The 16,118-nt window shown below is 43.0% G+C and overlaps 1 protein-coding gene across 10 annotated transcripts in view; it reads right to left on the minus strand.

The window, feature by feature from the left end:
• NCOR1 (nuclear receptor corepressor 1) overlaps positions 1–16,118 on the minus strand; it is a 131,113-nt gene that overhangs the window by 76,495 nt on the left and 38,500 nt on the right. For 5 of the 10 annotated variants that reach the window (XM_083172391.1, XM_083172397.1, XM_083172396.1 and 2 more), the window contains exons 4-11: positions 14,242–14,431; positions 13,021–13,200; positions 12,146–12,259; positions 9,526–9,582; positions 8,137–8,189; positions 6,699–6,765; positions 5,050–5,222; positions 591–681 (exon numbers count right to left, since the gene is read on the minus strand). In XM_083172391.1, the coding sequence (XP_083028517.1) occupies positions 591–681; positions 5,050–5,222; positions 6,699–6,765; positions 8,137–8,189; positions 9,526–9,582; positions 12,146–12,259; positions 13,021–13,200; positions 14,242–14,431 (925 nt within the window). Of the gene's footprint in view, positions 1–590; positions 715–5,049; positions 5,223–6,698; positions 6,766–8,136; positions 8,190–9,525; positions 9,583–12,145; positions 12,260–13,020; positions 13,201–14,241; positions 14,432–16,118 lie in introns of all 10 variants that reach the window. The other 5 variants (XM_083172393.1, XM_083172392.1, XM_083172390.1 and 2 more) reach the window with 1 other exon arrangement.

The following is a 16,118-nucleotide window of genomic DNA, read 5'->3' on the forward strand; positions in this document are numbered from 1 at the left end:
GATTTCAAATCTCTCACCCGCCGCTGCAGCATGGGATGCAGAGCAGGGAGAGAGCGCCCCTCCTGCCTGGTGCTTTCCCACTCTGCAGATAGGCGTGTTCCAGCAGTGGCCTTTAGATATTCCCCTGCATAAAAGGAAAAAAGAAACGGAAATACTATACTAAACTACAGCCTTTTCTGCATTAGCACAGAGTCTTCTACTTGCAAAATGCTTGGGGCCAGAAGCACTTTGGAATTTTCCAGAGTTTGGAATATTTGCATACCATAATGAGATACCTTGAGGTGGGGCCCTAATCTAAACACGAAAGGTATTTTTTCACATACACCTTACAAACCTAGCCTGAAGGTAATTTTATACATTTAATATAAAATATTTATATATAAAACAAAGTTTTTGTACATTAAACCATCAGAAAGCAAAATATGTCGTTATCTCAGTTACACTGAAACAATTCTGTGTTTCATCTATGGAGGCCTCAACCTGTACTTTGGTGGCTAACAGAAGAATGCCAGCGGCATGCTTACATCAAGTTATCCTGTGCAGAACTTATCATATAAATAAACATGAAACAAAAACTAGAATGACCTCACCTCCTGCTCTGAAAGACCATCAATGATTTCAGAGATCTCATGCTCACTCCTGGCGATGGTGGCAGATAGTCCTGCTCCCCTCTGACCAACTCTGAAACACACCATTCGGACATTTTTGTCAACTCTGCATTGGGGAAACTCATATTAGGTTCAACACTATCATTTGTAATTGAGTGCAACAACAAAGGGTCAAATTTGAGGAAATTATCAATCACATTTTTAGGATACAGACGTGGTTGGAGAAGTGCTTGGAAGCAGCAGCAATTGCTCTAATATGGTAATGCGCCACGCTTCCTGCATGCATTGCTGATTTGAGCTGTATCCTAGGACACCGCATTGGATCAACGAAAACACTATTGCTCTGTTGCATGACCATTGGGGTCACACAAGCAAACCACCAAGCATAGGCCAGGAAATACTCATCCTCAGGCAAATATAGTGAACCCATCCATTCCCCCTGATGGCAGTATCGCAAAAAAGTTGACAGAAGCAGTCGTCGCTCCTCCTAAATATGAAATCAGACTATCTGATACCTTACTGAGTACGCTGTTGCAGGTCCATACTGCACAGGCAGTACAGGTTCAGTGCATGTGCAAAGTACCAAACATCTGTACTTTGCTGCATGTGCCATAAATACATCAGACCTGAATCTGGACCCCAGTGTGGCCAACCTGTATCTCTGATCTTGTAATTGTGTCTTACGAAGCCCAACAGCTCTAGGAGCTGGCATGGACTTACTAGGGGAAAACTAAAATGGGACTAATCAGACTTATCCTATGCCTAAAGTACAGACTTTACTTAGGGCTTAACTTAATAAAATTTCATTTTAAATCAATCTACATCTATATATTGTTTTAGGGGATAAAATGCACATTAAATATCATTTAAAAAACAGGATTTATGGTCTTACCTTGGTAAATCCTTTTCTTTTAGCCAATGGGGGCACATAAGACATTACAGTGGATAAAGGATGGCTGGAGAGGCAGTAACTAAAAGGTTTATTTTAAATTCCCACAAGGCCTCGTCTCACAATCCCCTATGCCCCCCACTCAAATCCGCCAGTCACCTATACCGCTCCCAACCTCAAGTCTGCCAGTGTTAGTAGCAAGTCTAAGGCAGGATCGGGCACAAGGAAGAAAGGAAGGAGTCATAAAAGACAGGTGCGTCAGTGAGGGCATCCTGTGCCCCTATGTTGCTCCTTGACTACACTAAGAACACTATGACTAAAGGCTGCGTCAGCTGATGCAAAGGTGTGAAATGTGTAAAACCTGATGAAGGTCAGGGTAAGAAGAGCATGTGGCTACCTTACAAAGTTGTTCTGCAGAGGACCCCTGAGAAGATGCCCACGAAGCACGAATGGCCCTAGTAGAATGAGCCATAACCCCCGCAATGGTAGGAATGTTTGCTGCCGAGTATGTGAACTGTCACATGGTGCCACCTGGCCAAGGTTAGCTTAAAAGCCGGCCAGCCATGGTTAGGACAATTCATCAAGACAAACAGAAAATCAAATAAGCGAATATCCTAGCCCACTCAACATAGATGAAAAGAGCATACACCACGTCCAAGGAGGCCCATTGTGTATAGCAGGGACAACAATCTTCTGGTTCAGTTAAAAATGGGAAACAACTTTGGCCAGGAAGACCAAGCAAGTGCGGGGAGTTGCTCTATCCGGACGAACACCAGGACAAGGCTGAATCGCCTAGCAGAGGAAATGGCTAATAGGAACAGTGTCTCTCACAAAAATCAACGGAGGTTAACGGAATTTAGCAGATTGAAAGGGGACAATGGAAGGGCCAAAAGTACAAGGGATAGATCTCATGGAGCCTCCAGCGCCATAAAAGGAGGCTGGACATGAAGGACTCAGAGAAACGTCTTGACTTCTGGCAATGCATCTAGCTGCGGCTGAAAGAGAACAGAAAAAAATCAGTGAACCTTGAGGGAGGACAACCTAAGGCCTAGCTCCAGGCCCAATTGAATGCCAACAACCAGGAGATGCAAAAGAGCAAGAATGGAGGTCCCTGGAGGCACACCATGAGAAGTAGGTCTTCCATTTTCTATGATATATTCATGGCCCAAAGCATAATTCTGATAACTGTCCTAGAAAATCCCTTCTCTCTCAGGGCAGTATTCAATGAGAAAAATTCTCCGTGTTTTATGGAGAATTTGTGCTTTGTTCGCCTTGGACGGAGCATTTTGCTCTCCAAAAGCGAGCAACCCTATTCAATGTGAAATATTCTTTCTAAGTGATTTTCTCCGTCTCTCTCCGTGTAGAAATTCTCCATCTTTTGATGGAGATCTGGAATGTGAACTTTTAAACTAAAAGGTTTTTTTTTTTAATTTTGGTGTAAAAAAATCAGGTGTTTTTTTTCTGTGAAGGGGCATGTTATTTTTAGTCATGTGCTTATAGCACATGAATATATATTTAATTTAAAAAATATATATTTTTAATTTTTTTTTTTTTTTTTTTTACACAGTGCAGCCAGCAGGGGGCCGGAGCGCTCGAGCCGCTCATTAGATATTCATATATTCACTGCACCCGATCGTTAATATGCACGATCGGGTGCAGTGAATACTGGGTCCCCCGCTGGCTATAGGGGGGGGCAGCCTGTACTGCCTGGGTCCAGGGGAGCCCACCTCCCCTCCCCTCCACATTCCTCTGGAGCAGCCAGGGAGACTTTAATCTCTCTGGCTGCTTCCGTCCCCTGGCTCCCTGAAAGCTCCCTGCCGCGTCCGCTGCAGGGGTTAAGACTCGCCGCGAGTGTCGACGAGTCTTAAATACATTGAATAGTGGGAGCAGGAGGCTCCGGAACAGGGAGAATCTCCGCTAAAACACGGAGAGTGCATGGAGAGCGAAATAAAACGCTCTCCATGCACGGAGAACTTTCTCATTGAATACTGCCCTCAGAATGGCTGTTTTAACAGCCACCCCGCCAAAGTGAGGTGGCTGAGGTCTGGATGCAGACAGGGACCCTGGGACAGAAGACCCGGATGGCTTTGGAAAGGCCAGGGTTCATCGATCTATTGAGTGAGGAGGTCTGTGTACCACAAGCAACCTAGGCAATCTCGAGCCACCAGGATCAGTGCGCCACCTTCCCGTTTGAATTTCCAACCTGGACCTAGGGAAGGAACTGAGCAGCGAGAAGCTACAACACACTGATGGGGAAAGCACTCTCTTGAGTTGTCCAGCGACCCAAAAGGAGTGACTTTCTTAAACTGCTGACGGCCCCCGAAGATTAGCATCAGTGATGACCATGGTCCACTCTTGGACCCAGAGGGAGCGACCCCTCCGAAGAATAGATTAAAATGCAAGAGCCACCATCTCAGAGAAATTTGGACTACTGTAGGAAGAATCAGGATCTACATCTTGAGATGAAGAGGAGAATAGCTCCAACTGCTGAGACTCTCCAAGCATGCAAGAGTGGAATTGAACAGATTCAACCATGTTGAACACCGCATCCATGGAACCCAGAATCCTCATACAGTAGTGGATAGGCGACCTGCAATGATAGAGGAGTCTGAATTCTTGCCTACAGGGCTACAATTTTGTCCTGAGGCAAAAAGAGACTCTCTGAACTCTGGAGTCTAGTAATGCCTTGAGGTCTCGCAGGAAAGGCGCAGAATACTGAGCCCACAACGCAATAGCAGGTGGCTGTCTCCACCAGTGTAGGGAGTTCACTGCTAGTCGATGATTGGTGTGTGCACAAGGAGCCCATCTTACTTACCTCTCAGCTCTGAATGCACCGGACGCACTAGCGCAAAGCCCAGTGCGGCTTTGCTTCGGTGGCCAAATGACTGTTCAGGACATTATATGTTCACCACTCATACTTGTAAAAAATAATTCAATAAAATAAGTCAAATTTGGTGTCTTCTCCTGCCTAGGCACCAAAAGAAAACTGGCAAGCCTGAGGTTGGGGGCAGGGTATAGGGAACTGGGAGACTAGGCCTTGAGGGAATTTAAAACTAACCCTTTGGTGCCTGTCTCTCCAGCCAGCCCATACCTACTGTAATGCCTCCATTGCCCCCTAGTGGATAAAAAATAAAGCAATATTAAAAAAATCAACAGTAAATGTGCAGTTTGGCCTCCAAAAACACATTGATTTAGTTCAATTTAAAAAACCTTTAGTAAGTTAATCAGTAAGTCATCACTTTAAAAATTAATTTCAGTCGACCTTTAGTAATATTTACCCCCTGAAATGAATGAATGCATGCATCTTCTGCACCATGTAACTACCTTGGCTATTAGTCATTGACTACCATTACCAAAACCGCAGTCTAGCGCTGTTCCAGATCTGGACTAATACCAGACGTTAGGGATAAGCCGCTCTAGAGGCCATTATAAAGCTCGCTATTACATATAATGACTGTTTTAAAAAAGGTATAAGTACAATAAAAGGATTGTGAACAAAGGTAGAGGTGCTCCAAAAATTTTCAGGGCTGTGGAGCTAGGGAGTAATCCTACCTCTGAAACCTCTCCTGCTGTTCACGCTGTTTGCGAATTTCGGGGAACTGTTTCTCATAGTATTCCCGGGTTTTGCTCTCCTTAGCTTTTCTCCGTGGGTTATTTTCTATTCTGTCCACTTTTTTCTCCCAGGCTTCCATCAGCTGATCGTAACGCTGGCAAATGTTCTGTTCCTGTGAAACAGAGGAGTGATCAGCTAATGTACTCAAGCTTGAGATCCATGTGCTGCCTTAATTTAAACTGAATCCAAACTGAATCCAGAGGCAACACATTGTTTATCTGGAAGCAAGGCAGTGGTCCAAGTCCAACAAGTCCCAATTTAGCAGTTGGCAAAACTAAAAAAAAATAAACAAATTCAACGACACTGCAGCGTCATTTTGTGTTTAAATGCGAAATTAACTGGTGCGCCTTTAACTGCTATTAACAGTCTCTTATGGAAATACAATATGTTGAGGTCACCAGTAAACAATGAACCAAGTCTAGCAAACAAGAGCTTTATTGGCTAAATACAGGAATTCAGTCATTATTGGCTGTTGACTAGATACGCGTTCATTAAATGAAACGAATTGTGCAGATCCTATGGTCTGTTCCACAAGACCATCTGTGGACCAGTCAATGCAGAAGTGGTCAGACTGCGATATTACACTGCATGAACAATTTTCTAGAATTGTTGGAATTCAGGTTTAACACACCCATCATTCTACTGGTAATGGAGTTTTCTTAAATAAAACACATTGTAGGTTCAAGTTAGCTACAAAAGACATGGGGTGAGATTTAATGGGATGAGAGATTCAGAAAGTGAGAGATTTGGTGAGAAATCTTCAGGTTTTTTTAAAGGGGCAATCATTTACACTGCAAAATCAAACTGGTTTAGCAGTACAAATGATTGCCACTTTAAAACAAACTGGAGATTTGGTACTTGTGTATTATCACGGCGCCCACGATGTGCATCGTAGGGCATCTTATCTCATGCCATATAGCGGCATACGATGCAATGCGTTTTTTAATTGTACAAGCACCCTGATGGGTGCTTACAATGTGAAAGGCCCCCCAATTGTCAACGCCGACCCGAAGCGTGGCAAGCGCAGCGGTACGCGTCCTCCGACCTTTTCATACCCCCACTATCTACGTTGGCATGGGGTTGATTTTAGATAGTGTGTTGCGAGCGCAGCGAGCCACCGAGCCCGAAGCGTGGCGAGCCCCGCGTATTACTTTACATGTATTCCGCGTGCGCTCGCCACACTATCTAAAATCAACTCCACGCCAGCGTGGATAGTGGGGGTATGAAAAGGTCGGAGGACGTGTACCGCTGCGCTCGCCACGCTTCGGGTTGGCGTTGACACTGGGGGAGGCATTGACAATGGGGGGGGGGGGGCGGCTTTAACATTGCAAGGACCCATCAGGGTGCTTGTACAATAAAAAATCGTATACCATTGCATGCCATTTAATTGTATACTATGCGATGCGATATCTTATTGTACAATATCGCATCCCGTCGTATACCTTATTTAGTGTAATGGTATACGTGCAATGGGCGCCGTGATAACACACAAGTACCAGAGATTTCTTACCAGATCTCTCATCCTATTATATTTCACCCATGAGGTTTGCTCTATATGGTGTGAAGGAGATGAAAAGAGGACACCTACCCTTTGCTTTCTAGCATGGTTTCTTCTCTTGAAGAACAAAATTAGTTTTTTCCTCATCACCTGATTTCTGTGGAAAAATTAAGTTTCACAAAAGATACATATTTTATGCCATTATAAAGAGAAAAGGTCTAGGTTATTGGTTGTTACGAACAATCATGTACTTTTTCATAAGATTTATGTTCAGTATGCTTTGACAAAGAACTCGTGTTTTGCCAATACATTTTGGCCTTTCTTTTCGAAGCAGTGTCCTACAGCAGCTGGCAACATTATTTTTGCTGTGGAACAAATACTAGCATGCCCTGCCACAGTTTTGATAAGATATGTAAAATTTGTTGCAAACATTCTGGCATATGTTGTTTAACACGAACGTGAGTTTCACACGTAGGGGGAAATTTACTAAGATGTGTATTCTTCTTCACATGTGATGTTGCTCTGGGCAACCAATCAGATCCTGTCTACTATCTTGTGGAGGGTGCTACATAAATGAGTAGATTCTGATTGGTTGCCTATAGCAACGTCACATGTATAGTAGAATACAAATCTTCGTAAATTTCCCCCATTTTCTGTCCGTATTGTAGAGCAGGCCTGTGGATTGCAGCCGTTCAAGACCTGGAAATCCCAGACTGCTCTGTCATCTGAAAGCTAGCAGTGTATGCCTTAATTTATAATTTACCAGCACCTGCAAAGCCTCAGTTTGTCTACTCCTACACTAGAGCTTCCATCGTTACGCTGGCAATCCATGCTTGGATTTGTAGTGTTATGACAGCTGTAGTATCACAGTAAATATTTATTGTTCTTACAAGTGATGTTTAACCAAATAAAAAGGACAGTATGATTTAATTTAGCATATCAGGTGGCACTTCATCTAAATGTGGTAATATAAAAAGAAAATTAAAAAAATAAACGCTTCAGCTTAACAATGAGTGACAACAGATGTGATATCCAAAGTGGAGGGGGTAAATAGATGAGGTACAAAGCTATTAAAACATAAGATGATGGAGGAAACCACTGAGAACAAGCACTGAAAGCCACAGTAAGAAGTTGCATTAAATATCTGCATTGCAGTAACTGGGCTGAGGCAGACGAGTGAAAGCAGCCTTAAGTGTGTTTTTCAGAACAGGTAGTGAGGGTTTTTTTTTTTTTTAAGCACATACTTCTCCTAAAACAGCCATTACAGATTATTCAACTAAAGCAGGGGTTCGCAAACTCGGTCCTCAGGACCACACACAGTTCACGTTTTCTAGGTCACCCACAGGTGGAGCTAATTATTGCACTTGTGATTCTGTGAGGAGACCTGCAAAACATGCACTGTCTGGGGTCCTAAGGACTGAGGTTGAGAACCTGTGATCTATATCGACTAGCAGTATAATATACTTTTCAGCAAAATCCAGAGGAAAGTCCCACACAACTATGGTTACAATGAGTGTGGTATACTTACGTCTTGATGTTTTCATGATAAACCTTTGTGTCAGAGGGCTGGTTATAAAGTGGCTACAAAACAGCAAAGAATTATGGTTATAAAAACAAGTCTGCAACTCACCAGTGCTTTGTAAGATACATGACTGTGCAAAAATAAAATACTCAAAATGTATGGAATCCAGAAAAGGATACCTTCATTTCCATGCAAAATGATCTTAACGTATAATTTTTTTTGTTTCCAGCAATGAAAAATCACACAACATTGCATCACACTGAATTTATGAAAATAATGGTCAGTTTTACCACAAAAAGTACAATTTGAGCAATCATTTACAAGGCAAAACCCTGACTGCCCCTTTTAAAAAACATCCAAGACTGTCCAGTATCCCGTATGTTTTGTGATCTCGGCCTACATTACATCTGCCCTACATATATTCATAAACACAATCAACACATTGATTTGGAAATGTACCAGAGTGTCAACCAGGCTCAAGAAGTTGGGCATGCATAATAGAGTCATAGATTGACATCCAAACTCAGGTGTTTAAAAATAATAAAAAATTTGTTTTACAAGCTTTGGTTTTGCCTTTTAAACGATTGCCACTTAGAAATAACTCCGTTAGGACATCATTCCGCACCTGCTACACATAAAACGCTATTTCATAAGCCCGTAACATCTAGTGGTAAAAAGCTGTGCATCAAAAACAGTGGACATAAAATTGGCCAGATGAGTTCATAAGGCAAGATATAGGGTGGTATTCAATGCTTCCGGCAAGGGGGTGTCTGCGGCGAGTGTGGCTTGTTTTCGACGAGGATGGCTGAAAAGAAGCCACCTTCGCCGTTTAACCCTCGCACCTGCCACTCGCCCTATTCAATGCTCCCCCGAATGGCGACGTTCACCGCTAATGCAGTGAGCCCACTGCATTTATCCACGAGCCTTGCTGTGTTCACAGCCGCACTCTCTGGAAAAACCCAGCGAGGTGGAAACGCAGAGTGCAGGGGGGTCAGTTGAATACTGATCGGTGAGCTATCGGCACTGCTCGCCATCACCTGGTATACATGTAACTGAAGACTAAGCATTACATTTATGCAATATGTAGAGATCATACTCCATTTTCTCATCAGCACTTAATGAAAAATGTCATAATCAAAACCTAAATTGTATGACCATTATAAGTAACTCAGTAATTTCCACACTGTGTGCCGTGGCACTCTGGGGTGAGGTGGAGCACTGGCAGGGGTGCTGGGGGGTTTTTGACCACTAGCAATACAATAGATATTTGATTTCTGAACCATGCCATTAAAAATACAAGTAATGTGAGGCCATCAAAGTTCCCAGAATGAGAAATAAAACTGAGAGCGATTGGGTATCACAAGGAAAACATGAGAATAAAAATAAACTACTCACCAGTTCAACTTTTGGACCTAGACCTTCAAAAATCTTGTGTGCTTCCTCTGCTTTTTTCTGAAAGACAGTTATTACAGGTTTCACAACTTCACCAGGAATAATACAAATATCTACAACCGTTTAATGGCCTTACATCAAGGCTTTCCACACAACCATTGTACAAACTATATCTATACAGGTTATGTAAAGGGATTCGGTATGATTTAACGACTGATGTTTTACCAGTGGTTATTATACCGACACCCATTGACCAATAGTCAAAATACCCATAAGGTCAATATACCGACAATCATTATGCCAGCATGTTCAATACCGACAAAGTCGAAATGCCGACATTTAACATGCCAGCATGCTTTCCTTCTGAGGGTCTATGCCAACGTAGGTTGACACGGACACTAAGTGTGCTTTTTACTCTTACACTTACAGACTTTACTCAAAAGGTAATGTAAGCCTCTAAGTATACAGTAGTACAGTGATGGCTAACCTTGACACTGCAGATGTTGTTGAACTACACATCCCAGCATGTCCTGCTACAGTTTTGTAGTTCAACAGCTGCTGCAGTGTCAAGGTTAGCCATCACTGCAGTAGTATGTACCTCATCACTATTAATGAATCTTTCAGGCTGTTAATGCTTGAAAACAGATGTAAACTGGAAGTATTGGTCTCTTTTGGTCCTGTTGCCACCTTTTCCACAGCATGATTACTTCTCAAGCATTATTACGCTTACGCCAAAGTCCAATAGATTGCATTGGAAAAACCACATGGAAAAACATGTCACAAAGGTAACATAAAAAAGTGACTAACGTACATTTCCCCAATTTTTCCAGTGCGTATTTACTAAATAGTAGCAATTTCCAAAGTACACTGCTAGTATTATTTTTAGAATAAGCGAACTACAAATTTAGCAAAATAATGTTTTTCTGTGTCTTGTTACCAGGCTTTACTGTCAATATGTTTTCATTATAAAAACAAAATACATGCTTGCAATTTCAGCCAAAAAATGGTTGGAAGCCGCACATTTAAATTCAGTCCAAAGAGCAAAAACAAAACATCTTCACTGGACATGTTTTACTCTGCTAGTTGAGTATTAGCAGAATTTGTTTATACAAAAGTAACTGCAGGAGCCAGACAAAACCAAACACACACATTAGGAGGTGCCCATACACGTTACAACTATTCTATACAATATCGCATCTCATCGCATCTCGGTACAATGTGCTGCACACTTTTTGTACTAGATTTCATCTCATCGCAAAACCGAGATGCTATATTGTATACAATAATTGTAAGGTGTATCGGTGAGTTGTATACTGCAGCCATTTTCACAGCAAATGGACAACCGTAATGCAATTCCAAACAAATTGATTTTCTAGATGAAATTTTTTTTTTTTGCGTGCACTCCACTTAGTAGGTAAAAAGTTAAGGACACCTCTGGTACACCACTTCTAACAAATAATAATGAGCTTGTGGTTAAAAACCACCAGTATTTTTCTTCTGGCCACTGACAGCTTTCAATATTGTCCTGCTATAACAGTTGCCACATTGTTGAAGCCTAGGATGGTTACCCCGCACTTTTCAATGTACTTCCATCAGGTTGGATTTTGTAGAAAAAAGTGAAACTACCATGAATTGGCATTCTAAATGTATCATACATTTCTCAGGTGCACAAGTTTCATGAAACAAACTGGCTTTCGAAACTCGCTTGTAGGGGGGGGGGGGGTATTCAATCCCAGTTCACGACTGTCAAGACGTCCCAACAGTCGCTACCCTGGCCCGGTCAACTGATATTCGACAGGCGGGATTCAATGTTCCATCTGCCGAACAACGAAAAGGGGGCGTGTCCACGAGAAACACCCATGGATCGTCAAGATACGGCCATGATCTCAAGAATCTACGGCTGTTCTTCGCAAAACGGGCCCCACTGCTTTAAAGTCCGTTCTGCGGAGATGCCTCTTCAATGCTGTCGGGGAAGATCGCATTGAATATAAGGATGTCAGTCCAATTATAATGAAACATGCAATGCCATTTTATTTATAAACCATAAATAATTTGCCCTAATGTCAGTACTTCTGCTCTCTTTACTCAAGAGTATAAATTATAAGCACCATATATTGTAAATCAGTGGTTCCCAACCTCGGTCCTCAAGTACCCCCAACACCCAACAGTGCACATTTTCCAGGTCACCCAGCAGGTGCACAGGTGCACTCATTCACCGACACATTTTAAAAGATCACAGGTGGAGCTAATTATTTCACCTGTGATTCTGTGTGGAGACCTGGAAAACGTGCACTGTTGGAGGTTCTTGAGGACCACGGCTGTAAATGATTTCCGATGTTAGAAGCTCTACCTGTAACAGACCACATACCCTGCGGTAATTATAACCCTGGTATAAACAAAAATGTGTACACCCATTCTGCGTGAATTACCATATGATATGAAAAAAAAATTGGCTAACTGAATGAAGTTAATGTATGGTCTGAAGACTCATTACTGAACTGTAGAAATAAAATGTAATATTTAAAATGCTATATACATTGAGTCAGTACAAAGGTAACCTGCTGTACCAGACTCCTTCCAGCTTACCCAAGGCTACAGCACCGTAGGCGATAAGATCACTTACCCGATTTTCATCATAAATAATTTGGACTATGCTGCGGTGCTTCTGTTCCACAGGTGGAGGGGAGACGGGCTTCTCGGGCTCCGGAGGTTTGGCTGCTTCTTCTTCAAGCTGTTGCTAAGTTACACAAGAGAGAAAAATCTCCATCACACAATGTATAACTCCAATCAGCATCAGGCAGCGTGGGATCGTGAAGGAACACTTTGCATTCATGGATTTTGGTCTGATAAATGCATGGGGTTGGTGGGGCGGATGTAAAATGTATTCACACAATGCTATACCAGAGGTCTGCCAGAAATGATAAAAGCATGTATTTTACGGTACTGTCCAATTAACGATATCCAAGTCACCCACTGCATAGTACCTACCAGAATGGAATCTGTTTAGCTATTGGTAAATTACAAAGTGACCGAAGACATTTAGTACAGTCAAGTGGGCTAAACCAAATCAGCAATTAAAGCAGGTTATCAACAGGAATGACAAAAATGAAGACGTTTGTACAGTTTCAGGTTATAAACTGACTTTGTTTAGGTAACGAATATAATCTTACGGTTAATTTTATTTATAAAATGAAATAGCTGGATGAGAATCATCCCAAAGGTTTACACAGACACCTAAGCGATAAGTAAACTTTGACCAGGGCGCATTTACACATTGCGGCATTGATAACACTTCAGCTAATCACAAGTATGCAGACACCTGTTCCGTAGACCAAGCATACAGCTTATTAATGGGCAGGCTCAGTACTTGCAGCTCTGAAATCTCATTGGCCAGTGGTGCCTTTTATCTGCAGAACTATTATATGGATATACTAAATATTAAACCACTCTGGATGTATTAGCTGTGCATTCAATACAGATTTGTGACATCAGTCTTACTTGTTTTTTCTTCAACTTCTGAATTTGCTGTTCAACTTTAGCAATCTCACGATCCACCCTGTCCATGCTTTGTATCAATTCTTCCTTCGATAGTTTGGAGGGTGATGCATCCTGGTCATCCGTAGGAGCACCAGAGAGGGGAGATGGAAGTACATCATGTTTTCCAGACAAGCCTTGTTCCTGAGCAATACAAACCAGGACAGAGAAAATTACATGATAATAATAGCAACAACTTCCCTAAAGTGTTAAAAATATAGCATGCTTCCAGCATGACCTTAGCATGGAAATTAACACACACACACACACACACACTAAAGCTCCTGCCATGTGTTAAACCTGATTTACTGCCTAACGTTAAGACCATGTAGTTCCACAACAGCTGGAGGGCCATGAGTTTGACACCAATGGCGTACACACTGGACGATGTTTAGATTTTGATGTTCAAACCTGTCTGAGTCGGCAAAACCATAACAACTATCGCGCGTACACACCTTAAGTTTATGCATAAACGAAAAAAAAAATCTTATAAAAAAAATGATCAAATTGCAGGTTTAATACTGCTTACATCTTCAAATTATAAAAAGGAGGGATTTGGAAATAAATGTTACAAAAACAGTATTTTTTTTTTTTCAGTTTCATGGATTTAGAACTTGTGGGTATGTTCTATTGCAGTGATGGCTAACTTTGACACTACAGCTGTTGTTGAACTACACATCCCAGCATGCCCTGCTACAGTTTTACTATTTGGCCATGCTAAAACTGATTCAGGGCATGCTGGGATGTGTAGTTCAACAGCAGCTGGAGTGTCAAGGTTAACCATCACTGGCCTATTGTGTACATAAGAGTCTCACACTACATAAACTGTACACCAGGGGTGGCCATACCTGTCCACAAGATCTACCAACGGTGCATGTTTTTCAGGCAACATGTGGATCTATAGTAGGAATGAATGCAGCAGGTTTAAAAATGTGACAGGTAGTAATGACTACAGCAGTGCAAGGTGATCTGGAAAACATGGACAGTTGGTAGATCTCAAGGACCGATTTGGCCACCCTTGCTGTACACAGTGCAGTCAGGTTCACTCTGTGTGAACGGTTTATAGTAAAGCGACCATCCTTAGACATTGTAAGTATGTAGGAAAAAATGAAGTAATTTGAAACAATATTTTTATCTATCTGAACCTTTCCACCGTGCTTCTATTATGAAAGAGCAGGCCCTCACCTTTTTAACATCACCTTGAGACCGAAGCCCCTCCTGGATGGTAGTTACAAGTGGCAGGACAGAAGCAGCATTGACCCTGTAGTGAGAGTCCACTTGATCTAGCCGTGGTCTCTTTGAATCCAGGCTCTCATGGTCACTCTGTGACATAGAATGGTATTGCTGTTCATACCCGGATCGTCTGTCCTGGGGCCTGCAAAATCATTGCAATTGTTAAAATTTGACTCTTTGCATATTGTATTTTCTTTCCAGTTTTCCATTACAGTAACATCTGAAGATGAAATACCAATGTATATTCATTTTACTTGTAGATCCATGTGGCTTCAAGCAATATTCATTTAGCGTTGAAATATATTTTGTTAGTAATGGTTTCGGTAAAAGTTATGTCCTGAGGAATGAAAACTTTGCTACAAAAAGTTATCTATTCCTTAACCCTGTGATAAAAAGTGGGGCCTACACATTTTAATTGGTATATGGATTTTTTTGGGCAAGTAAAAAAAAAACTATTGGCCTGTGATGGTTGTGGATAAGCTCCTATACAATATCTAGGTAGATAGTCAATTGGGGGTATGCAATGTGCCGCCGCTATTTCCGACATGGGCAATAGCGGCGGCTCCCTATTCAATGCTGTCTTTAGTGACAGCATTGAAGAGAGATCACAGCAGAACGGGCCCGACTTCAGAAGCTGTCTGGCCCATTCTGCTGATAACGGGCATGGATTGTTGCAATCCCAGCCGCAGATCGCCAATCCATGGCCGTTTTTGCTGCCAAGCCCCCTTTGCGCCGAGTGGCAGGCAGGACATTGAATCCCGTCTGTCGTTCTGCCGGTGATCAGACCGCAAATGGGCCAGGACCACGGCTGTTGGCGGGGATCGACAGCCGTGATCCCTAATTGCATACCCACCCATGTGTCTACACCAAAAGGTCAACGTTAGGGTGGCCAATCCCGGGATCGGGATCGGCGGGATCCCGGGATTTGGCCCCCAAAACGCCGGGATTTCAATTCCGGGATTGGAGTTTCCAATCCCGGGATTTCGGGATTAGACTGCGCATGCGCGCAGTCTAATGCCGGGCAGCATCTGAGCATCGCTCAGACGCTGCCCGACTTCTCCCGGCAGCACTGTGTGCAGCGTGACCTCTCAGCGTGAGATCAGGGGTCACGCTGCGCAAGCAGAGGACGCACCCGGCATTGTAATGCCGTGCCGGACAGCGCGCCCACCCACCCGCCCAGTCCAAGCACCCACCCGCCCAGCCCAAGCACCCACCCAGCCAGCCAGCGCGCCCACTCGCCCAGCCCAAGCGCCCACAGCCAGCGCGAAGCCAGCACGCCAGCGGCATGGACGACCCGTCCCCCCACCCGGCAACCATCAAATGTAAGTTTGTGGGGCAGTCTTTTAATAAGGAAAGCCAATCCCGGGATCCCGGAAATCCCGGGATTGAGCATTTTTCAATCCCGAATCCCGGGATTGAAAAAATGCCCCGGGATTGGCTTCCCTAGTCAACGTGCTTTCGACACAAGAAAAAGCCGACACAAGCATATGTCAAAATCGAAAAAGTTGATATCTTAACTAAAGAGTAAAAACTACAGAACACTAAATAGATACGAACATTTTATGGAATAAGAAATCAAGCCATATAAAGTAGTCCAACACCGGTTGCTTCACCATAATACCCACACCCCCCATATATAACAATAGTTTAACCCCTTCACGACATTTGACGTATATATACACGTCATGGTCGGGAAGTACTTCCCGACACATGACGTATATATACGTCATGACTTCTAACTGTCACTGCGTCTAGAGACGCAGTGACAGTTAGGTGATGTCTGCTGTCCCTGACAGCAGACATCCCCCCTCGCCGCCCAGGGGGGGCAG

Source organism: Crinia signifera, chromosome 2 (assembly GCF_055691185.1).
Source record: "Crinia signifera chromosome 2, ASM5569118v1, whole genome shotgun sequence".
NCBI classification, from domain to species: Eukaryota; Metazoa; Chordata; class Amphibia; order Anura; family Myobatrachidae; genus Crinia; species Crinia signifera.